The 24409-nt window shown below is 41.4% G+C and overlaps 1 protein-coding gene across 21 annotated transcripts in view; it reads left to right on the top strand.

The window, feature by feature from the left end:
* LOC105479380 (calmodulin binding transcription activator 1) overlaps positions 1 to 24409 on the top strand; it is a 975024-nt gene that overhangs the window by 85182 nt on the left and 865433 nt on the right. Inside the window, exons 4-6 of one of the 21 annotated variants that reach the window (XR_985901.2) lie at positions 4164 to 4247; positions 18436 to 18541; positions 19831 to 20377. The exons of 17 other annotated variants lie outside the window; for them this stretch is intronic. Coding sequence is in view for 1 of the 4 variants with exons in the window: in XM_011737397.3 (XP_011735699.1) it covers positions 19831 to 19902 (72 nt within the window). In the remaining 3 variants the exon portion in view is untranslated. Of the gene's footprint in view, positions 1 to 4163; positions 10076 to 18435; positions 18542 to 19830; positions 20378 to 24409 lie in introns of those variants that run through there. 3 more of the 21 variants (XR_011606168.1, XR_985903.2, XM_011737397.3) reach the window with 3 other exon arrangements.

The following is a 24409-nucleotide window of genomic DNA, read 5'->3' as shown; positions in this document are numbered from 1 at the left end:
CTGGCCACTTGTGGGTGAGCCACAGACATGAAAACCAAAGGCTGCACTTTTCTTTGGTTTTTCAGTAGATGGCATTTTTATCATGCTAGAAAGGCTAACGTGAAATGGTAATAAAAATGTAATCCCCACTAACTGGGGTATACTTAGCTCTAGTGCATTTTTTTTGTTGTTGAATGGCATGCTGGTGATTGATTGATTTATATTTATAGATTAAAAATAACGAGCTTTGCCCTATCACTGTAATCACCTTTTTGCTTTTTTTTTTTTTTTTTCTCCTTCCCCCAGAGGCAGAGTCTTGCTGTGTCACCCAGGCTGGAATGCTGTGGCACAATCTCAGTTTACTGCTGCCTCCACCTCCTGGGCTCGTGTTCCTTCCGCCTCAGCCTCCTAAGTAGCTGGGACTAGAGGCGTGCACCACCACACCCAGCTAATGTTTATTTTTGTGGAGATGGGATCTCCCTATATTGCCCAGGCTGGTCTCGAACTTCTGGGCTCAAGTGATCCTCCTGCTTCTGCCTCCCAAAGTGGTGGGATTATAGGCGTGAGCCACAGAACTGTGCCTCGCCTGGATAGTTCTTTTTAATTGTTGAATATACTTGCTGAGGTTAGTTTCTGCTGCAGAAAGCGTTATATAATGTTAACAGGTATTTTGTAAAGAGCTAGTAGAATATATAAGGTTTTACCTGGGAGGTGGAGGCTGCAGTGAGCCGAGATCTTGCTACTGCACTCTAGCCTGGGTGACAGAGCGAGAGTCTTTTTTTTTTTTTTTTTTTTTTAAAATACAGACTGTATAGGGTTTTTATTTTAATGGATTTCTTCAGCTGTCTCCTTCTAGCTTCTATGACTCTGCATTTTCTTGGCTCTTTATTTTTTATTTCTTTACAGTTCTTCCACGTATTTTGTTTTGAAAGTAATATGCCTGCGGTGAAAATGACAGCATTTCTGTCATGATTTAACCTTATTAGAAATGACATTCTTTGCTGTGTGTCTGTTTAGTTGAGAAGTGAACCAGTTCCCTTTGCTTACGTACTACTCCTTGGTGCGGCGGGGTGGGGTGGGGAAGATTTTTAACATTGAATACAAATTGAGTTTGTTGGAAAAGGTATCCCTATAAAATGTTGTCCAGGTAGTTAGAGCTTAATATGGGTGATAATTTCCCTAGAAAAATATTCTTTGCTGTAACACTGATGACTTGATGGTCTTGTGAAAGTGGAACTTGGTGTATTTCTTCTTTCAGGCATGTAACTCACAGATAGGGCAGTGTAGAGTAGTTTTCCAGTTTTAGATTAAGGATAGCTTGTATCCTATGCAAGGTTTTGGGGGTTGGTTAGGGTCTTTGAGTATTTCCTGTCTAATTCACTTACTAGTTACAAAGAGACAAGCTGTAATGTAGCAAGTCTTCCTTGAGGTAGACTAGCTTTCTGTGCCCTTTGATGTAAAAATACCTGGTAGTTCTACCAGTTGGGGATTTGTTTGGGGTGAATGAAAACCCCTCAGGCTCAGTCTGTTCATGCACTGGTGTGTATTAATTCAGTCCATTCATAGTCATGAGCTGACTGTGCCTTATTGAAGAATGGGAGGCTTCTGGAAGAGAGAGGAAGATGGATAATCTGGGATCCTCAGGCACTGCTGCTGGCGCCTGGGAGTGGGGCAAGGAGACAGGAGGTTCCGAAGAGGACTTTGTATCCAAAGTTAAGACTTAGGCCAGCCCTTGATGGGGAGAGAAGCTACTCAGGCCCAATAACCTCAAAGAGTTCAGGTTAAATCGACAGTTGTCAAGTCTAATTCCTCTTTACAGCATTATTTCTGTGGGAAAATGTGTGTGGCTCATATCCTTGCCACAGCAAACAGACTGGACTCAGAATCAGCTCTTTGTTGTCATAATTTAAGTGGAATTAGTTACTCCCTAGGGTTGCATTGCCCCTTGGATGGCTTCTAGCCTTCTTTTTACTTATTAGATTATACTCTAGGTTTCTTGACTGTGAGGGACATAGTAAACTCCTGGTAGCCTTTACCTCCCCCTCCCTAAATAGCAAACTCATGTAGAAAACAGTAGTTAAAATCCTTTATAGATTTTTTGAAATCACCTAAAATGTTATCATTATTGGCACAATTTCATTTGGAGCCATTTTGTCAGAACCACTAAGTATTTAGGTGAGGCGATTGATTTCATTCCCACGTGGAAGTTTGGTTGGTTGTGACATTCAGGCACTCAGAGTGATTCCTGACTGCTTGGAGATGATATCATGTTCAGGTAGTCTGGTGTCTGGAACTTTTGGCAGAGATTAAGCTGTTAGAAGATTTGGGCTAACATTTTTTTGTGTGTGAGTTGGTGAATTTTGAAGATGATTTAGAAGACTTTAAAAAAGCATCTGTGTGTACTTCATCATCTTGATGTCAAGAAGAGATTTTTTTTAAATACATACATATTTTAGTAATGAAGGAGGTACATAGAGATAGTTGATTTGAATGGGTTTACTTTTTCTCATTTTTAATACAAAATATTTTTGGGAAACAAAACTTGACTGGTGTTACACTACTGGCTTCTTGCTTTTTGTTACAAACATGCTGAAATGGTCTAAATAATGATGCTACTAAAACAACATATGCATTGTTTTGATGGGGTATTGATTCCTTCTATAGTGTTCAAAATTGCTTGCATGCCTCTGAGCAACAAACGCATATGTGACAGACTTTATGTGAGATGAGCATTCCAGGGAAATGAAATGCTAGTTTACTTTTCAGTAGCTGTGCAACTTAAAAAAAAAAAAAATTGTGTTTTTTGAAACATGGCCTTAGGGCACTAACACACTCGGACCCAGTGCATGAGCTCTGCAAGTTATTTTAACAAAACCTAATCACAGGAACAAACATCTGGCATTTATAGAGTTTGTTTATTTATTGATTGCCATAAGCCTCTAGAAAGAATATCCTGTTTCTTTTAATAAAATCCTTTTGGAAGTTGTCTATATTTTAATATCTAAGTGTTTTTGGAATTTAATTTTAACAAGGTAAACTCAAATGTTAAATATTGTGGGCTACAACTGAAGTAGCAGAATGGAAGAAGAAATGGCAAGTGGGGACTCTTGTAAAAAGAATGGTAACTAAGTTCTTTTTCCTGGTTATGCTCCTCCCGTTTACTCTCCTGTATGGCAGGCCATTATTTACACTGCTTTGTAGAATCTGCTGTCTGGCAAGCACTAAGGAATTCGGATCCCTAAACCAGGGAGCATATAGCCTGCTAAAGTTTAATTTTCAGAGAGGAGACACTAAAGATGATTGTGTTATGATACTGTTCATTTTATGTACTAGTGAAATGAATACTGAAATTATTTAGTATAACCATTAATTATAGTGTTTACCATTACTGCAAAGCTTGTCATGATTTGGGGGGTAGCTTCATGTTTCAAAACAAAACCATAGGTCTATCCTTTTAAAAAACATGAACTACTTTAGTTTGTTAATGGGGAAAGTGAGTAAATAATAACATTTTTTGAAAAAATGAAGCCTGTCAGATAAAGGGGGGGGAAAAAAACCCTTGTAAATATTCCTCATGTCAAGCCCCTATTAATTCTGTGTAATTTCAGTAGAACTAGCAAGTTATTTTACTTAAAATGTCTTTTTTTCCCCTGTGCAGTGAAAGTTGAATGTGAGAACAGATCTTAATAGATATAGTTACACAGTTTATTTTATCATGTATCACTTTATTGCTGTCTTCTAGAACATTGTTATACTAAATGTTCCAATAATGGAAATTTTATGCAGCTACTTCAAATGAAACAAATTTGCAAAAACTCAATTTTGGAACTCATTCCTTGAGGAGAGGAAAAAACTCACTGTGCTGTGACCACATCAGATTTCTGATATGTTAGCAACTTATCAAACACTGTCATTTCCAGAAAACAGGTTGTGGGGTCAAATTGAAATATCTACACTTTTGGTCACTTTCAGTTGAAGATATTTTAGGTTTTAATGATTGAATAGTGAAATTTAAAAAAATTGTTGGTAACAGGTAATGAAAGTGTGGTTTTGTATGTAAATAAAAGTGGCTCTACACAGCATCAGGAATGATGGGGTTCAGTTACAGTGGAATCTTTTCAAGAGCTTGATTTTAAATTCTCAGAGATATTAGTTTTACTTACTGGAGCTCCTTTGTTTTGCAGAGATCATGATGCAGCCGTCCTTTTGGATTTCTTTTTAATAATGTGTGACCCTTCACCTTTGATCCCCTGACCTGCATTACCTTGGTAACCATTTCATTTTTTAATTTAATTTCATTTTTTAATTTTGGTGTACAAGCTGTAACATTTCATCTTTCAAAGTGTAACACGCTGATTTCCTCAAATAGAGATACCCCTTTGAGCGATAAATTTGCAAAATGCTGTCTTCATTTTCCGTATTAAAATTCATTTCAGCTTTAAAATAAAGTGTAATCTGTGTTTTCATCCTTTTAAAATTTAAGTTTAATGAGTGCATTTCCCCATACAGTATATTTCCTTTTTTATTCATGTTTTGCAGAAGCTGAATTAACTTGATATTTACATATAACTTACACATGCCCAGGACACCCATACCTCTTCTCTACTCCCAAACCACCCAAACCATTGCCCCTCACCTTCTCAATACATACACCTTCACCATCACCATCACCACATACCCCTTCCTCTGCAGAGCAACTTATCTTTCTTTCAGAAATAGTAGCAACTTGAATTTATTAGTCTTAGCTGCCACGTTATACATCCTCAGATTATATTTTGTATTCTGAAGTATTTTGGGGAGAAAAAGCTTAGACTTTTAATTTTAATTTCATTTAAGGACTAGAAAAATATAAAGTTGTCTCATTACCCAAGTTCACCTTTCCCCACTCTTTTAATATTTTATTTCTTTAATTTGAGACATAAGAACAAGCAGCAAATTTAACAATTTTAACATGACCAAAAAATGTACTTTTGTCTCTGGTCAGCCAACCCTGGTGGTCTCAATACCAGATTGATTTCTGCCATATGCAGTTTCATGACTGTTTTTCAAACGATGCATTTTTATTGTATTCCTCTTTTCAGAAAATTCTTAACCTAAAGCAAAACAAAACAAAATCAAAAGAAACCAAACTTGAGTCAGTTCTTTGAACTGGCAAGATACTCCTAAGAAATCATGTCCTTAAAAAAAAATCACGTGAATTCTCTCAGCATGGCCCACTGAAGCACAGATTACTTTTTAAGTGTCTCATTATTTTATTCTCTAACATTTAATGCTGATGTTTTAATTGCACACAGCTGAAGCTGCTAAATGAGCACTGAAATGGATTTAAGTCCTCTCTGAGCTTTGTTGATACCTATAAAAGTTTATATCATTCATTAGAACCACAAATTAAAATTAGTCGTGGTTAGCTGTTCACTGCCGATTGGAACTTGCGCGAACACTTTTGTTCAGGCTCACGAGCTTGTTCTTGCCTGGTGTACTTGGATACTTGAAAAGCTGCCTTTGGCCTGTTGGGTATTTTTTCTTTTCACAGATTTGCAAAATATCAGAGCTGAGAAATACAAGTAGGTAAACCATCCTATGATTATAAAGCCCCTGTGATTTATAATGTCCCAGTAGTCAGGAGCAAGTTTTTTGCTAAACCTTGAATTTTAAGGTGATTTTTTTTTTTTTTTTTAAATAATGCTTTTCACAGTTGTGCTGGCATGTTTTCCAGATCCCCAAAGACCTTTTTGCCTTAGGTATGTCCTTTATTTGTTCTTTGATGCCATGTCCTTCTAGCACTAAAGGAATGGCGTCTGTCTTAGTGGATGGTACATGGAAGCCCAGGGCTGCGGGAGGCCGTGACTGCTTGTTGCCTCCAGTCCTCTTGCTCAAGCAGCCCCAAACCGGCTGACCCCTGAGGGATGAGCTCCCCTGGGCTCCCCTGGGGCTCCCATCTGCCTTTGAGGCAGACAATACTGTATTTGTAAGTCCACTAGGAGCTGAAGAGACATTAACAGGTGAAGAGGAGAAAAGTTTTTATTCTCTTATTTTATTTTACGATTAGATCAGTTAGATTTTCTTTAAAGTTTTCTGCGTAGTACATTTTAAGATAACCTCATTTTTCTGAGAGCGCTAATACATGGACACATTTATGGCTTATTTCCAATGAGCATTGTGTATTTGGTTATATTTAGGACATTTAGTAGACTGTAAGCCAATGGATGTTTTTGTAATTGTGATTCATTGAGAAAAACCATCTGAGAGTGAGATAACCTGCTTTGGACTAGCAAAGTCTCTGGATATGTTATTGGTATCTGTTGAGGTAGTCACACAAAACTGAAATACTCCAACAGAAAGACTTCAGAAGACTTTCGTTTTGGTGTAAAAACAGTGAAATTAGCTGTTTGACTTAAAATATAGGAGTTGTAAGACATTTCATTGATGCCACTTCTGTTTTATCCTCTGTGAAATGTAGATGTGTGTGTCTCCCACTTGCTTTTTAGGGTTGTTGGGAGGATAAATGAAACTGTATGACAGACACACTGGGAACTCAGAAGAAAGGTGCTTTTGAAACTGAACCTCATCCTGTGGCTGTGCTGTTGGCAGGCATAACCAGCGTGTTGAGAGGCAGTGGTAGTGAACCCCATGGTGAAAGGCCAGGACTATGGGCTCTGGAGTCAGGCTGCCTTGGTTCGAATCCCATCTCGACCTCTTGCAAGTGGTCTGACCACAGCAAATCACCCAACCTCTCTGTGCCTGAGTTTCTCCCTCTTTAAATTGGGGATAATAATAATAGTACCCACTAAAGGATCCTGGTGAGTTTTAGCTGAGCACATGTCCACAAATTGCTTAGAGCAGTGCCTGGCGTGTAGTGTGGCTGATCCTCACAACCAGAAAACCCCAGCAGGGGGACTCACACCTTACAGAAAATCGGACTCAAAACAATTCCCCAGTAGTCTTCTAACATTGACTTAGAGACCCTTATATGTTTAGAGAGAGGAACTGAATAGTTTATGGTAATTAGACACCTCTAAAACAGATGCAGGTTCAGGTGCATAAAGTTAAATCTGGGTTTTTAATCTCTTAGGAAGAAAAGTTTAGATCACAGAGAGCTCCATAACCCTTTGTTGATAGATTCTTTTAACTGTTTTTGGCTATGGAGGGACTAGGAAGGAAACCTGAGGGACAGACCCGCCTTTTACCTAGTCAGCCTTTCTCTTTCCCTTTTATGCTCGGTAAGGTGTCTAGGTAACTTTGAAGGGGTCAGAGGGTTGAACTGTTTCAAGGTTTTTACCCAGCTCCGTGAGGCTTCAGTGTCCTCTTGAGTGAGATGGAAGGGACATCCCTGCTTTTCCCGAGAATGCCTGTTACATATTCATCCCAGGGTTTTCCATACATTTTAATCATCCACATTTATCTACAAGGTGGGTGGTATGTTCACCCCATTTTGCATGTGAGAATGCTGATGCCCAGATAGGTTAAATAAGTTCACCCAGGCTCACACCCTCAGTAAATTGCCAGACAGGCACTTAAATGCAAGTGCCACTCATATCACGGCACTGCTGCCTTGCATTGAGCTGCAAACCTGGCTGAGCCACTCCCAAGAAATGGTTTTGCCCTTTTGGTTGTAGGGACCTCAGCTGTATGCAGTATCATCCTTCAGCCATCAGACCTTTTTTTTTTTTTTTTTTTTGGAGATGGAGTCTCATATTGTCACCCTGGCTGGAGTGCAGTGGTGCGATCTTGGCTCACTGCAACCTTTGCCTCCTGGGTTCAAGTGATTCTCCTGCCTCAGCCTCCTGAGTAGCTGGGATGACAGGCGCCCACCACCACGCCCAGCTAATTTTTTATATTTTTAGTAGAAACGGTGTTTCACCATGTTGGCCAGGCTGGTCTCGAACTTTCCTGACCTTGTGATTTGTCCTCGTTGGCCTCAGAATGTGCTGGGATTATAGACGTGAGCCACCGTGCCTGGCCCAGACCTTTTAACGTAACAGTACCCTTAACTTCTGAAGGCCCCTAGCTGGCTTCAACAACCGCCCCTCTCCCTGCCCCCCATGGAGGGCTCTGTCATATATGTGTTACTTTTAGGGACTCTTACTACCAGTGGCTTCCTCAATCCTGGCTGCACATTCAGAATCCTGTGTACAGCTTTTAAAATAATTCACTTTTTAAGAAACGCTTGCCCTATCCCAAGACTCTTGTTCTAGAGAGATCAATAGGTTCAGAAATACAGGAAGTTTATTTTGTAAACAAGAAAACAGGTCCTTAAATTGTGCACATATGGATCTGTGCTTCTGGAGTGTGGGCCAGTGCTATTAATTGTGTAGTTGACTCCATTGTAAGGTAAAATGAGTTTTATGGGCCAGTTTAGTTGTTCAGCCAACAATTGTTAGTACTGTGTCTGTAGGAAAAGCTCCTGGCATCCACCCTGTAGAATGCCGTCTTCCGTGAGTGACCACTTGATCACCACAGAAGCCAGGTTTGAATTTAGTTAGAGTGAAATGAAGTAGAGGGCCCTGCTTGCTTTCTTGTTCTTTCAATTTTCTTTTTTTCTTCTCCTCTCTTTTACGGGTTTATTGTTCCCTTATTTTTTTTCTCCTCCATACTTCCATCTTCCCTTGTTTTATCTTTCTTCCACCATCTGGTGTATGTTTACAGTGTATCTGTCATCAGACTGTGAGGTCCGTGAAATCCTTCAGGTGTCTATCACAGAGATGACGTGCAAATGAATGTTTATTTTTTATTTTATTTTATTTTTTTTTGAGACGGAGTTTAGCTCTTTGTTGCCCAGGCTGCAGTGCAATGGGGTGCGATCTTAGCGCACTGCAAACCTCCACCTTCTGGGTTCTAACGATTCTCCTGCCTCAGCCTCCGAAGTAGCTGGGATTACAGGCGTGTGCCACCATGCCCAACTAATTTTTGTATTTTTAGTAGAGACAGGATTTCACTATGTTGGCTAGTCTGGTCTCAAACGCCTGACGTCAGGTGATCCACCTGCCTTGGCCTCCCAGAGTGCTGGGATTACAGTGGTGAGCCGCTGCGCCTGGCTAAATGAACATTTCTTAATTTATGTTAGTATCTGTCTTTCAAAGAACTAGGCACTGCCCATCATTAGCTTGAAAATTGTCAGATTTTGTTTGTGATTGTCTATCCTAACTTAGGTGGTTTATCTTGAAGAACTTAGGTAATTTAGCCTCATAGATTTAGATAGGTCGAGAAATGGCAGGCTTCAGTCACTGAATAGTACAGAATGTTGGGCAATAAGATGGATTTGGACCATTCAAGGGAGCGCTTGTATCAGGCTTTTAGCATATCTGCTGCACAGTTTTTAGAGCTGGAAGGTCTGAGATCATCTGGGTTGGACCCTCCATTTTTGGTGTTGAGGAACCGACTCCTGAGAGAGAAGGGTGCTTCTTTGGTGCCCGCCTCCAGGCCAAGACTTCCCTCCTCCTCCTCTGTGTCCTTACCTGAGTGAGAGTTGGGATGGTGGAGAGCAGAGACAGTGTGACAGCATAGCTGCTGTGATAACTCCCTGCCTCTGGACATGTTGGAGAAACAGGCAAAGTAATCTTCCTCCTGCGCTCCCCCTCTCATGGAAACAAGTGATAGAAGGTTAGGGCAGTTTTGAGGGCAAGCAGTGGACTTCCTCACTGTGAAAGTCGGGAAGCTTTGGGTGTGCCCTAGACCCTGTCCTGTTGGCCTTGGCACCACCAAGTGGGCTGCTTTAGGGGTCCATCCTGATGGTGTTTAACCCTGCGTGAGGCTTTTGAGGACACTAAGAAACACATGGTGAAGGTGTGGAAAGTTTTTTTGTCATTCCTCAGTGAAGATCTGCCCTCGGTAGAAAGGGAGTTAATGAAGGAGAAGTCGGCAACAATATTGCTGCACAGTCAGGAAATAACAGAAAACATCTCCTGTTTGTTCTCATTTGTGGTGATTGTTTCCCTGGGAAACTGTGGCCGTGGTTACCATCATGCTGTGTGATGCGCCTCAGAATCCTAGGATTAGACCAGATTTTCCACTTTCCACACACATCTTCAGGTTTGGTCGCAAATACTCCATGTGACAGACTGTCACATCCACTGGCCACAGAACTTCAATTATTCAGGCAGGTTTGGATATCCAGCCCCTTTTCCCTCTTCTGTGTGGATCCTTTTGAGTACCTTATACCTCTAAGCCTTTCGTATTTCCAAAGGAGAAACCAGAATGACTTTTGCCACTCTTTTGTATTGGTGGGAAAAGGACTGGTAGGGGAAACTAGCAAGGTTTGACCTGGGATCTGCTTTACCTGCTCTAGTTCACCTTGGAGCATCTGACCATACATAGGTCCTTGCACGTAGTAGACACTCAGCAAACATTAACTGTCTTTTCATTTTTCATTAGCACAGGTAATTAGGAACAGGAGCTGATAGACTGCACGTATCTGTGCAGAGATATATCTGTAATTAAAGTTTTAATTAAAGAAACACCAGACCAGGCAGATGGTTCTTATCCCTGCATCCTGTAAACCAAACAGCCGTGGCTTTTCGATCTTGCAAACATGCAAAGCTGAGAGTAGCACCATTCGTGGTGGTACACCAAAGGGAATAGGTTGTCTTATAAACTAACCATAATCTAATTTTGGTAGCACTCTATGTGATGCCAGATTCAAGGATAATCATTGCAGTTTGAAACGAAAGACAATACATCAAAGTTATGTCCCAACCAAAGCTTTTAAGCCTCAAGTCAAGGGCGTTACCACAGCCCAGCTCGTAGATCACAAGACGTGTGGTTTTGTGCTAGATCACAAAAGCTGACAAGGTGTTATTTAGGATCATCAGCTAAATACAGTATGAAATTAGAGTGCGATCATTCTGTTTTTTCAGGCATTGCCACCGTATAGCAGTACAGAATTGAGAAGTGACTTGTACCTGCCTGCCTCGTGCAGATCCTCTCAGCCATGTCACAGTGACCTTAATGGTCAGTCGAGTGCAGAATTAGAAAACAAAAAACAAAAACACCCACAAAGAGTGACAGAAGAAGACTTCTCTCACATCTTAGCACTTCTCCAGGAACCGCTCCCCCAGGAATCCCAGCCATTTGTTTTAGTTCCGTTGCCATCAGCAGGAACCTGGAGCAATACAGGGACGTGGGCAGATGGTAAAGTCCATGGCAGTTCACCATGACTGATTGGGCTTCACCCATTCCATAACCCCCAGTTTCTTAACCCTCTTCATAACCCTTCACTTTGTCACACATGTCATTTTCAGGCATTCAGTGCAGATAGGCAGCTGTACAACAGGATTACATACTAGTTGATACAACTATGTTTTTACTACCTACATCTCACTAATTCATTTTCTACTTGGTAGAACCAGTACTGAAGATGTTCATTTCTTACATCACAGCGAAGAGTTTTAGTGTAGAGGCTAGGAGAATAATTTCTACTTTGCTGAACAGTGAAATACCTTACCATCCCTGCACTTCTATTAAAGGAAGTAGAGTTTCCGCTTGAAAAAGAGTCCATGTTATACCAGGATATATATAAGGATCTTCACATTAAAGACTATGTCATCAAATGTAGAGCCTGAAAGTATTTTATCTTAATACCATCTATAAAACTCAGTCATCCTAGAAGAAACGTGTGTGTGAGTGTAGGGAGACATACCAAACTCACAAGGCCCTGTGATGTGCTGTGAGTGAAGCCTGTGTCTTGCTGGTAGACAGATATGTGTGCATCACTTTCTGGCTTGGGGAAGACTTCAGGTATTTGGTGAGATGTCCTTTGGTTTTAGAAGTCAATTAAATGTAAGCTGCTCTGAGTAAACAGCCATTTGTGGTTGTGTTTATAAAATATTGTAAGATCAGAATTGTGCTACTAGGTATTAGGTTGACATTTTACATGTGGGATTTGAACTTGACTATGAAATCTATTTCTTCTCTAATTTGATTCAAGACCTGAACATGTAACCTTTGAGTGTACAACACAGCTTTAGATTATAAAGGCTTCTTTTCCTTTTTTCTTTTCTTTTTTTTTTTTTTGAGACAAGGTTCTTGCTCTGTCACCCAAATCAAGAACCCGTCCACTGGAGTGCAGGGGCATAATCATAGCTTGCTGCAACCTTGAACTCCTAGGCTCAAGCAGGCCTCCTGCCTCAGCCTCCCGAGTAGCTAGGACTACTCGTGCTGCTGTGCCTATTTTTTTTTTTTGGTTTTGTAGAGATGGAGTCTCTGTTGCCCAGGCTGGTTTCGAACTCCTGGGCTCAAGTTTTCCTCCTGCCTTGGCTCCCAAAGTGATGGGATTACAGGTGTGAGCCACCATGCCTGGCCCCATAGGAGGTTTCTTATAAAGTGAAACCACTTGTTACTCAGAATGGCATTATGCCTCGCTTCAGGGTAGGAAATAGAGAAGCATCAGCAAACCCACCTGGAATGGTAGGCTTTTTTTTTCTCTTTCTCTAATAAGGTTTTTTTAAAAAAATTTAATTTATTTTTATATTTATTTTTATTTTTCATTTAATAGAGACAGGGTTTTATTCTGTTGTCCAGCCTGGAGTTCAGTGGCACGATGATCACTCACTGTAACCTCAAATGCCTAGGCTCGCCTCTGGAGTAGCTGGGACCAGAGGTGCATACCACCATGCCCGGCTGACTTTTTTTTTTTGTGGTATAGATAGGGTCTTGCTATGTTGTCCAGGTTGGTCTCGAGCTCTTGGCCTCAAATGATCCTTCTGTCTCAGCCTCATGGCAACCTCCACCTCCTGGACTCAAGCAGTCCTCCCACCTCAGCCTCCTGAGTAGCTGGGACCACAGGGGCACGCCACCACGCCCAGCTAACTTTTCGTGTTTTTGTAGAGACAGGGTTTCACTGTGTTGCCCAGGCTGGTCTCAAACTCTGGAGCTCAAGTGGTCTGCCCGCCTCGGCCTCCCAAAGTGCTAGGATTACAGGCCTGAGACACTACGTCCAGCCTGTAACAGATTTTAAGGAAGCTTTTGCTCTATCTGATATCTGTATGATCATGGGAGGGGGGTGGAGTGTTCTGCCCACCCCAAAGTGACTTAAATTCAAATATTTATTTATTTGTTCAATAAATACTTATTGAATACCTAGTACTAGGCACTGTCCTAGGTGCATCTAGAATGAAGCAATAAACAAAACCATGTCATTCCCCTCGAAGAACTTATTTTCTGGTTAGGGGAGAGGAATAATAACCAATAAACAAAAATAAATAACAATAATTGAGTGCTTATATATGCCAATTACATTTATTAACTCACTCTTCAGAACACTGAGGAAGTAGGTCCTGTCATTATCCCCATTTCATAGACAAGGAAACTGAGATACAGAGAAGTTGAGTTAACTTGCTCAGTGTCCCATAGCTAGTAAGTGGTGCTGTTGCGTTCCCATCCAGGTCATTGGACTCCAGATTTCATGCCGTTGATCACTGTGGTATTTTGTTTCTCTTTTAAAAAACTGCCCAATCTGTTTATTTCTAAAGAAAGAAAGAAACGTCGGTGACAGTGTGGCGAACAGTGCAGCAGGGTGCGCAGGGAGAGGGCTCTTGGATGTCCGTTTGTGTGTGCTGTTCTAGTGTGACCGAGTGAGTATCTCTCATGAGGTGAATTGAAGGAAGCAACACTGTGACCACTTGAAGGAAGCAACCCCGTGACCACGTTGGTGTCTAGAGTGAGAGTATTCTAAGCAGAGGGATCTACAAAAGCAAAGGCCCTGAGATAGATAGAGATTTGGCAGTGGCGAAAGAGAAGCCAGGAGAATGACATGCGCAGAGCATGGGAAGGGGCAGGGGACGTGAGGCAGCCAGGAAGCAGTGTCCTGTGCGTCCCGCAGGACTTGGCACGGTTTTTTGGTTTTGCTGGGGATTTTTGAGCGGGAAAAAGACATGACAAAAAGGATCATTCTGGGCCGGGCGTGATGGCTCACGCCTGTAATCCCAGCACTTCAGGAGGCCAAGGCGGGCGGATCATGGGGTCAGGAGTTCAAGACCAGCCTGGCCAACATAATGAAATCCCGTCTCTACTAAAAATATGAAAAATTAGCTGGGTATGGTGGCGGTTGCCTGTAATCCCAGCTACACGGGAGGCTGAGGCAGGAGAATCGCTTTAACCCGGGAGGTAGAGGTTGCAGTGAATGGAGATCGTGCCACTGCACTCCAGCCTGGGGAACAGTGCAAGACTCTGTCTCAAAAAAATTAAAATAAAATAAAATAAAATAAAATAAAATAAAATAAAGTAATCACTCTGAATGTAGTGTAGAGAATCTTCCAGGGCAGGGCCAGCAGACCACAGCCCATGGCAGGATCTGGCCCACTGCCTGTTTCTGTACAGCTAGCAAACTAAGAATACTTTGTATGTTTTTAAATGGTTGAAAAAACATCAGTATTTTATTTCACATGAAACTTATATGAAATTCACATTTCCATTGTCTGCTTCAGTTCCAGTTCTATTGAAACAGAGCCACACTGTTGTGTTTATTATCTGAGGCCGCTTTTGAGCTGCTGCAGCCAAGCTAAGTAGTTGTAACAGGGAGCATATGGCCTGTAGAGGCTGAAAGAGCTATACTGTCTGGCCCTTTACAGAAAGGAGTTGTTGATCCCTGGTTTGGAATAGAAGTAGGGAGACCAGTGAGGAGACTGTTGCAAGAACTGATGGTGGCTTGGACGAGGGCGGGAAGAAGTGGTCGTATATGGGATATGTTTGAAAGGAAGAGCTGGTAGACTGTATTCATATAGGAAGAGTCAGAAATGATGACTATGTTTTTGCACTGAGTAACTGGAAGACTGCTATTCTTCTTTACTGAGATCAGGAAGACTGAGAACAGCAGGTTGGGGAGGAGGGGTGAAGAGAATGCAGGTTGTGTTTTGCACGTGTTGACTGTAGGATGCCAGGTGGAGATGTTGAATAGGCAGTCGTATGTTTGAGTTTGTAACTTCAAGGACAGGCTGAAGCTGGAGCTAGACTTTGAGTGTTTGCAGCATATAGGGGGTTCTAAAAGCTGTGGGACTGGATGCAATTTTCTAGGGAGTGTGTGCAATAGAGAAGTCCAGACGTGGAGCCCTGGGACACCCAGTGTTAAGGGGAAGCGGGTATAAGGGAAGCAAAGGAGAATGAGAAACAATCAGAGAAGGAAGACAGGAGATGGGGGTGTCCTGGAAGTGCATGTTTCTCTTTGCTTTGCTTTGCTTTTTTGAGACATAATGTCCCTCTGATCTCAGCTCGCTGCCACCTCCACTTCCCGGGTTCAAGTGATTCTCTTGCCTCAGCCTCCCTAGCTGGGATTACAGGTGTGTGCCACCATGCCTGGCTAATTTTTTTATTTTTAGTAGAGACAGGGTTTTGCCGGGTTGGCCAGGCTGGTCTCAATCCTGTGACCTCAAGTGATCCACATGCCTTGGCCTCCCAAAATGCTGGGATTACAGGTGTGAGCCACTGCGTCTGGCCAAGGAAGTTCATGTTTCAAAGCAGAGTGATCATCTGTGTCAGATGCCGCGAAAGGTGGAGCAAGATACAGACTGGGGTTTCACCGTGGGCTTGGCAGCGGGGAGATCGTTGGTGACTTTGATAAGAGCTGTATGAGTGAAATGATGAGAATAAAAGCCCAGTTCCAGCTGGTTCAAGCAAAAACGACTGGATAGGGAGCTGAGCTGGTACTCTGAAGGAATTCCGCTTTCTGCAGCCTAAGTGTAGGGCAGGAGAGGGCGGGAAGTTGGATTTAACCTGGGATTAGGATTTTGCCAGGTGAGTACAGTGGAGGGAGGAGGCATAAGGGAGTTGAGCATTGCGCAGAAGAGTTGATGTGAGGATTGAGGATAGACCGTGTGGTCTAAGCCAGGCAAGGAGCCAGGAGGCATGAAGGAGCTGAGAGTCAGTAAGAGGTCATGGGGTCAGTGGATTCAAGGAGTAGAGTCAAGGAGTTGCTGGAGTAGGCATAGTCGAAGAATAGAGTGCTTGAAATCGGTATCATGGAGCGGTCAGTTTTGGTTACATCAGGTCAAGGGCTCTACTGTACGGTAGCAGTGTCAGTGAGTCACGTGTAATTTTTAATGTTCTAGTAACCATATTTTTAATAAGTAAAAATAAAGGAAACTAATTTTAGTAATATATTGTAATATATTTTGTTTAACCCAATATGTCTACATTACATGAACATATAGTGTAAAATTGTATAAATAAGTATAAAAATTGAGATGTTACTTTTTTTGGTATGAAGTCTTTGAAATTGGTATATGTCTTGTATTTCCATTACCTTCTAATTTGGAGTAGACACATTTCAGGTGCTCAGTGGCTGCCATACTGGACAGCTAGTGAGATGGCCACGGAGTGTAGTCCAGGATTATCACAGAGGAAGTGGTTAACGGAACAAGGAGGCCATGGTTCATGAAGGATTGGCCGTGTAGATCTAAAACCACTTCTGATTCCTTCTGAGGGGAGCAGGGCTGAAGAGGAAAGAGGGGACACTATGGCGGTTGGTAGAGGTCATGTGCTTCAATGGCTGAACCTAGCAGGCTTTTACCATGCAGAGAATGTAGCTTATTCTCCACACACACACACATACACACACACAATTTTGTTTGGCTTTGATCCACACAATGTGTTTTTAAAGATTAATAAAAGTTGATAATATCGGGTATTTTTTAGCCTTGTAGGCCAGGAAAAAGTAAAATATTTTGAAAGAGTAAACAGGAGCGTCCTCAGCAGCATACATGCTGTTACTACTTTTCATCTTAATCATGTGAGCCTCTCATGAAAGCCTCCAAGGAAGAGGTTAATGGTTGCCCCGATTCTGTACCTTTATCAGGTTTAAGCTTACTTCAGGTTCCCTTTAGTTTGTTGCCTGCAGTATCATGATTAACTGAAGAATTCTCAAAAATTACCCTCAAAAATGCTACAAACCCCACTGTTAGGAAGCGAGCCCATTTTGAGGCAAGTATTTATGAACCCTGTGTTCTTGGATTCCTTGTATGTTGAAGGAATCATTACTTACTCATTTTGTGCTAAAATCCTGGTAATGTACAGTCTTAAGTAGTCTAGAGCATGTCAGTGTCCCCACCTTTGGAAATCTCCTGGGAGCGTGCAGAGACTCTGGTTTATCATTAACTGTGTTGCTTTCCTATCTTTTACACAAAGTATTCTCCTTCCCGCACCATTGTATTCACATGACAGAAAGCTCAGTTAATGCCAGTTAGTAATAATGAAAGCTTACTCATTACATACGTTTTCTTAAACTCTCTTTATTCTAATTAAAATGTTTCCATCTGATGAGGAAGTGTATGGATACCAAGAACTGGAAATTAAGCAAGAAATTAAAAGAACATTAATGGCTTTCTTGTAATTTGTTTTGAGGTTTTTCTTCCCACTAAATGGTGTTTTGCTTACAGAGTCACCCCTCACACAGAAATCTTTATGATGAATGGACTGGAATATATCCCAGCAAAAGAAGAGCTATTTTATGATACCACTTGTAAATTATAACACATGTTATGGAAGTATTTGCTTTTTAAAAAATATTAGCTTTTTAAAGGCATTGTTAGTATGATTTAATTTGGCGCACACACAATTCTAGTTTCTTTGAAAGTGAAGGTCAGTGTGTATGTGTAGGGAATTAGGAAAGTGAGAGTTTTGACATTTAAAAAATTATTTTCTATTTATACCTGAGTCATTAGAATGCTCAGACCATCCAAAGTATAACATTTAAACTTGTAATTCATGCATTCCTTCAGAAATTTGCTGCTGAAACTTACACTTTAACCAGCATAGCCAGCATAGCCTTAACCAGGGCAGGTATTTGGTCTGCAGTAGGCAAGCCTTTGTTCCCGTCCCTCGTCTTCAGGCTGCAGAGTCCGCATGCATGCCATTGCTCTGGTGGTTCTTTTTCTGGTCATTTGGACTTGTCTCTACTAATAAAATATTCATTAACTTGAAACTCCTACCTCTGAATGTAGATGCAGGTGAAAGCAGAGAAATACCAAACCCACCCCTTCCTGATGAAGTGCAACATGCCCCACCCAGCTGCAGCTCACCTGCTTCCTCCCCTCCCCTCTCCTGATGTGTGGACACTTTTTCTGTCCATTCCTACTTGCTTTTCCCTTCTCTGCACCAGCCCTTCCTCTGGAGGGCAGCCCGCATGCCACTCCTCCCATGCCCTTTTTCTTGGGAACTGTGTTCAGCACAGCCTGTCCTTTGGTTCACTCTTACCCTGGGCCCTGCTTCCCATGTCCTGTGAGGGCCCTTGCCATAGCATATTGTGATTTATTTCTGTTGGCGTCTTTACTCCACTCAAGTGGGAGCTCCTTGGGCAAAGGTGCTGGGCCTCCCTCGTTTTTGTTTTCCTTGAGCCCACCATCTGCACGTGGTTATGGGTGGATGAATGGGGGAAGTGACAGTGGGGTAAACGTACCTTCAAGCCCAAAATGTAAACTTAATAAGTGTTTTGGAGGAAGAGAAGAATAAATACTGTTTTTGTTTATACAGGTCTTAAAATTTTGGTAGCAGAAAGCAAATGTGCAAAGAGCAATGGAAAACAAGTCAGAAGCTGCTGTCTGATTCCAGAGGAACTCGTATTTTATGTAAAAAAAATGTAATTGACATTTGATTGCCTTGAAATCTTCCATTTGTTGTGCTGATATCTTAAGTAACTAATTATTTAGTTGAATAACTGCTAGGGAAATAGGCCATAAATGTCACTAGTGCTTTCCCTTTAAGAAGCCCACAGCTCTTTTCACAGCATACTCTTTTTAGTACCTGTTCTAGGTTTGTGAAAGTCACTGGCCTGTGCGCAGTGGACACAGGCCTGAATGTGATGTTTTACTCACATTGGTCCGCTGGAATTAAACAGTTGTGCTGATATTCAGTTGATTTGAGGTTTGGTTGGAAATCAGTCCCAAATTTCGGAAGCAAATGAGGCAGAACCCTCCACACATGCTCCCAGCTCATCCCACGAAGACTCATGAGCACAGTGTGGAGTGTTTTATCTAAAGCCACTCCGTTTTTTGACCTTTCCCCCAGAATAGGGAGGGAAATGAAAGAACAGATCTGTGGCTTGCCTTCAGCTTCACTGCATTTTTGGTCATTTTAAGGGCCCCTGTAGAAGTCATCTTTCACTTGTTAGGATGTTACATTAATTAGGAGATGCTAGTCGTTTTGTTCATGGAAACTGGAGTATCCCTTTGAAGTATTACATTCTTCTAATCTATGAAACTGGCCCAGGAAGTAACAATGGGAAGTGCTGGAAATGTAATTGAAGAAGTCCACTTTCTTAGTCCTGTGCTTCAGCAGAGAGTCTGTAGCAGGGAACCTCTGGAATCATTGTGTTCTGTTGTATCAATATGTACTTAGACATGTTAATCTGAATTAGCGAGTTGATTGTGCATAATGACTCCCCTAGGATGCTATGTTAGAAAAAAACCCAAAACTTAAGTAGTTTGCTGAATATGCATAGTAAGTAAAAAAAAAATCCTTCCAAAATTAGTGTTAATTGAATCTGAGCCTTGATCTTCTTTGAACCTTTAATTTTTTATTTGATCTTTTAAAAAAGTTTCGTGGCCTTTTAAAGATAAAACCTACAACCCAATAAAAGTTATGCTGTAATCATTGCAAAAAGACCATTATATGAGACCCAGTTTTGGATTGTCATAGGCGAAGAAGTCAGACATATATGGTTGTATATACACGTGTATAGTGTGTGGGTGCGGGTAGATACATACCTGTTCATCTGTATACATTTGTGTGTGTTTAATATATACTTTAGTTTGCCTTTACCTAGATGTCTCCTTCTCTCTCTGCCTCTGGAAATGGGGCAAATTTTCTTCAGTTAAAAACAGAAATAGAAGCAACGGTTTTGACCCATTTTACACCTATTTATTTCAGGCTCTCACCACACACTTGTTCATGGGCGCAGCAAAGAAGAGGGATCCACAGAGCTGGAGCCGTGAGGGCTGACACATTGGAATGAAAGCTGGCAGAATTCGTAGGGAGAGCTTTCCCATCCTGCCAGCCCCATGTCTGGCTTTAAGACAGTTCTATTAGTGAATTAACTGTTCTCAAAACCCCAAATTAATTTGAACCGAATGTTACTAAAAATGAAATAGAATAAAGTGACCTACTCTTGTCTCATCCGGAGTTACTATGAAGGAGCTCCGCAGCCTGACTGAGCTTTGGAGAGCAGGGCTCTGTGCACACGCCTCCCGGTCCAGAGGCCTCCGTGACCATCCGTGATGCCACACTGTCCCCTCAGCAAGCTGCCTTTTTCTTACTAGCACCTGCCCCAGCGGTGGTATGTTTTCCTGTCAGTTACCATCTTCTCATGAGAATGGAAGCTCCATGAGAGCAGGGCCTTTGTCTTGTCTCCGTGTATCTCCAGTGCATAGGACAGTGCGGACACAGTGCAGAGTCTAAATAAATGCTGTTGAACGAATGCGTGGGTCACTTGCGTCGCGTCCTTTCTGAATGTTTTTCCTTTAACTTGCCATTTACATAGACCTTTTCCAATGATAAAGCAGTGAAAGTTTGGAAAGAAGCATAAAGCTTTTGTTGTGTTTGAAGTAACTGGAAGCCTAGTTCAGGGTGCTGTGAGAAGCTGGAGCATATCAGGACTTTGGAATTATGAATTACAGACTTACTATATGTGATGATATCGGTGCCTCCTGAAGAAGTAGAAGACAGAGATGCATAGAAACATGACTCATGTCTCTGGAATACTGTAATATCGACATCTAGTGAGAGTCTAGAAAGAAACATGGAGAAATAAAAGAGAGGCAGGAAACAGGCAAATACTTAGTGGTTCTCTTAATTATTTAAGATAAATTTTGACATCACGTAAACAAGATAAATCAAAACATTTTCTAGATCAAGTGGGCATTAAAAAAGATATAGAGGAAAGTTGGAGACAATTACTTAGAGAATATTAACAGAAGTACTTTTGTTCCAGATACCTTCACAGATGCCATGGTTCCCTGTCTTTATTCTTTGTGTGTTGGCATAGGCCAGAATACCAATATTGTTCTTGAAAACCTTTGAGAAAGTTTTTCTTTTTTTCTTTTCTTTTCTTTTTCTCTCTCTTTTTTTTTTTTTAAGCAAAGAACAGAAACAAAAACCAAGGAGACAGTATCCTGTGATGTAGGCTGTTATCTCAAGGTGAGTTTATTTGTAGCACTAACTTGTGACGAATTGTTTAAAGAACTGAAACTTCTTTTCAGGTATAATTTGTCAGATTTTGTTCATTTCAGTGTAAACTTCAGTTGTTTATGACACACGGAGGAAAATCAACTAAAATCAGGAAAACCAAGGTCCAATTGAACTTGAATTTTGTTTTATATAGAGAAGTAACCAGTATTTCTGATCAAACAATTAAAGCTGTTTCAGGTCCTTTTAAATAAAAGCAAAGGCTAAATTTTTTACATACCACAAAGCAAAGTGAAACAAAAACCCTTTGGTCATGGTGCATTTTTTATTCAACTGATCGCTGAATTATTTTGATTATATAATCTTATACGCTTATGAAAGTATAAGAAGTATGAATTCTGGGGTGAAGAAATAATTGTAGAAAGCGGTTAATGAGGCAGAACTCACAAATCTGTATTTATAGTTTCATGGGCAAATAAATCACAAGCAGAGGATACAGATGTAAAGAAAAATTACTGGCCAGGCGCGGTGGCTCATGCCTGTAATCCCAGCACTTTGGGAGGCCAAGGTGGGTGGATCATGAGGTCAGGAGATCGAGACCATCCTGGCTAACATGGTGAAACCCCGTCTCTACTAAAAGACACAAAAAATTAGCTGGGCTTGGTGGCGGTCACCTGTAGTCCCAGCTACTCGGGAGGCTGAGGTGGGATAGTGGTTTGAACCTGGGAGGCGGAGCTTGCGGTGAGCCGAGATTGCGCCACTGCACTCCAGCCTGGGCGACAGAGTGAGACTAGGTCTCAAAAAAAAAAAAAATTATTACATTCAAGAAATGCAAGGTTGAACTAACTTTTTATTAAAATGGAATTGTATCACCGCTCAGAGGGATGTGGGGAGTAAAGTAAGTGGGATGTGCTTAGAACAGCAAGCTAGGCCGCAGTGCACACTCGTCAGTGTCTGCTGCTTGTCTTACGAGGATTCTAGTACAGAAGATTAAATCATGTTTTAATCATGCTTAATAAACGGTACTGTAATTTTATTATGGTTAATGTCCACTTCTAATTCAATGAAGAGTGGCTTTTTAAAGCAAAGGAGAAATCAACATGTTTTTCTTGGCACTCTTATATTGTGTGTGTGTAAAAAACGCTGGGATGGGTTATCCATTTGACAGCCCCTGTGACCAGAGATGCAGGAGCAAATGCATCACTCTTTTATTTATTTTATATGTTATTTTCATAAAGCTGAAGGTTTGATCAACTTACTGTGTTTAGTATATTCTTCTGCTGCATGTGTGTACTTTTAAGTTTTGTAGAATTAAATTGAAAATTTTGACCAGTAGATGCTTATAACACTGTCAAAATTACATACTTAGCACTTCATTGATTTGAAGGCTAGTTTTCATTCAACATTCCTGCAGTTTGTGTGTGACCTGATTTTAAAGAGCAGTTCCATGAGTTAGTGCCCTCTGGTGGCACACAGAGGACGTCAGGCAGAGAGGGACTCTGACCCAGGAGCCTTCCGGAGGCTCTGCTGAAGAGGAGCCAGTTTATGACTGGCCCTGTAATTTCGTATTTTTTCATGTGTTCAGTGCTTGTCAGTTTCCTACTCCATTAAGCCATGGCCCTGGCATTGACTCAGTAACAGCTTTATAGTGAGTCTTCAGCAGCTTAGGTTGTGAGCGAATTTCCAGGTGGCCTTGCTGTAAGAAGGGATTACCAGTGTTGAGATTTCCCATGAGGAACCAGGACATCCATTTTTGGATGCATCTCTCAACTCCCTTTTGAAGAGCAGACCATGTCACTTCCTGAGTTAAGGAAGGAAGGCTCCTTGATGGCCTTTGAGTGACTCACTGGCACAACTTTGGGTGAGCCTGTCCAGTGGGTTAGGGCAGCCCACCTTGCCCACTTAGGCCCTTGGACAGTTTTTTTTGTTTTTTTTTTTTTGAGGTGAAGTCTCACTCTATTGCCCAGGCTGGAGGGAGTGCAGTGGTATGATTCCAGCTTACTGCAGCCTTGACCTCCTGAGCTCAAGTGCTCCTCCTGCCTTAGCCTCCTGAGTAGCTCGGACCTGGGGGCCACCATGCCTGGCTGATTTCCTCATTTTTCTGTGAAGTCGAGGTCTTGCTATTTTGCCCAGTCTGGTCTTAGAACTCCTGGCCTTAAGCAGTTTTCTTGCTCTCCTCCCAAAATGCTAAGATTATAGGCGATGAGGCACCCCGCCCAGCCTGCTTGGCCAGATTCTTTACTCTGTAGGCAGACCAAAAACTGAATCCTGTCATCACTCTGAAAAGTTGTGGGACCTCAAGAAAGTCACTCTTTCATGAGTTTCTTTAGCTGTGAAATAGTCATAGTTTGTCTTTTGAACCTGTGTCAAGAGAGAGTTGTGAGGATGACGTGAGATGATGTGTCTGAGAGTCCTGACAGATTGACCTATGTAGACTGCTACTAAAGACTTTTCCCTTTCCTTGCTCAAAGGCAGGCTTCCCCACCTTTATTAAAAGGTCATTAAAAAATAACTTTATTTGCCAATAATTCCGTATTTATAACGAAGTTGCTAGGATAGTTTGGAGTACCCATAGATCCCTTACCTAGTTTCTTCAATTCTCACTTTTATACTGTTAAGTTTTCCTGATGAGTTTTCATATATATAATCTCTGTGAATTTGGATCAAATTTGGCTTAAATGCCTATTTATCACTTTGCTAAGACAGAAACGTTTGTGCTGAGTCCCTGAATTCCATTGTAGATATGTTGGCATTTGCTTCCAAATGGCTCTGGAAGCCTTGCTGGTTTTACCTTCTGGTTTTACCTTGCTCTGTGTCTGTGGTCATTTGACATTAGAATAGCCTTCTGTGATTTTCCAGGATCTTAACACCCGAGTATTTTCCCTGCTTGTACAGCTAATGAGCTGTGCAGCCTAAGGAAACATGGAGTATTCAGTTTTCATCAGTATTTCAACTAGGTTTTTTTGCCATCTCATAGCTACTTCTCAAGCAATTACAATTTAAGTCAAGGTAGAAGCACATGCATCTTCAAAAAACAACAAAAGGTTTTTTATCTTCAGAAATAAGAAAAGAAGCTTATTGGACTTACCCAATAGAAAGTCAACCAGCCAATTTTAATACATAGATAATCTATGATTAGCATTAGTATATGAAAAAAATAGTAGCAGCTCAGATTTTATGTACTACTGCAGTTTAAGAAAGTAATGCCACAGACAATGTCTCATTTGGTTTCTTAGCAACCCTGAAAGACCAGCAAGGAGAGCTTTGTCCCTCCCTTTTTATGAACCCGAATGTTGTAAGGGAGGCCAAGGAGTGGCCTGGCTGA

This window comes from Macaca nemestrina, chromosome 1 (assembly GCF_043159975.1).
Source record: "Macaca nemestrina isolate mMacNem1 chromosome 1, mMacNem.hap1, whole genome shotgun sequence".
Taxonomy (NCBI): Eukaryota; Metazoa; Chordata; class Mammalia; order Primates; family Cercopithecidae; genus Macaca; species Macaca nemestrina.
Note: the sequence above shows the minus strand (reverse complement) of the source record. Positions and strands in the feature narration are given on the sequence as shown.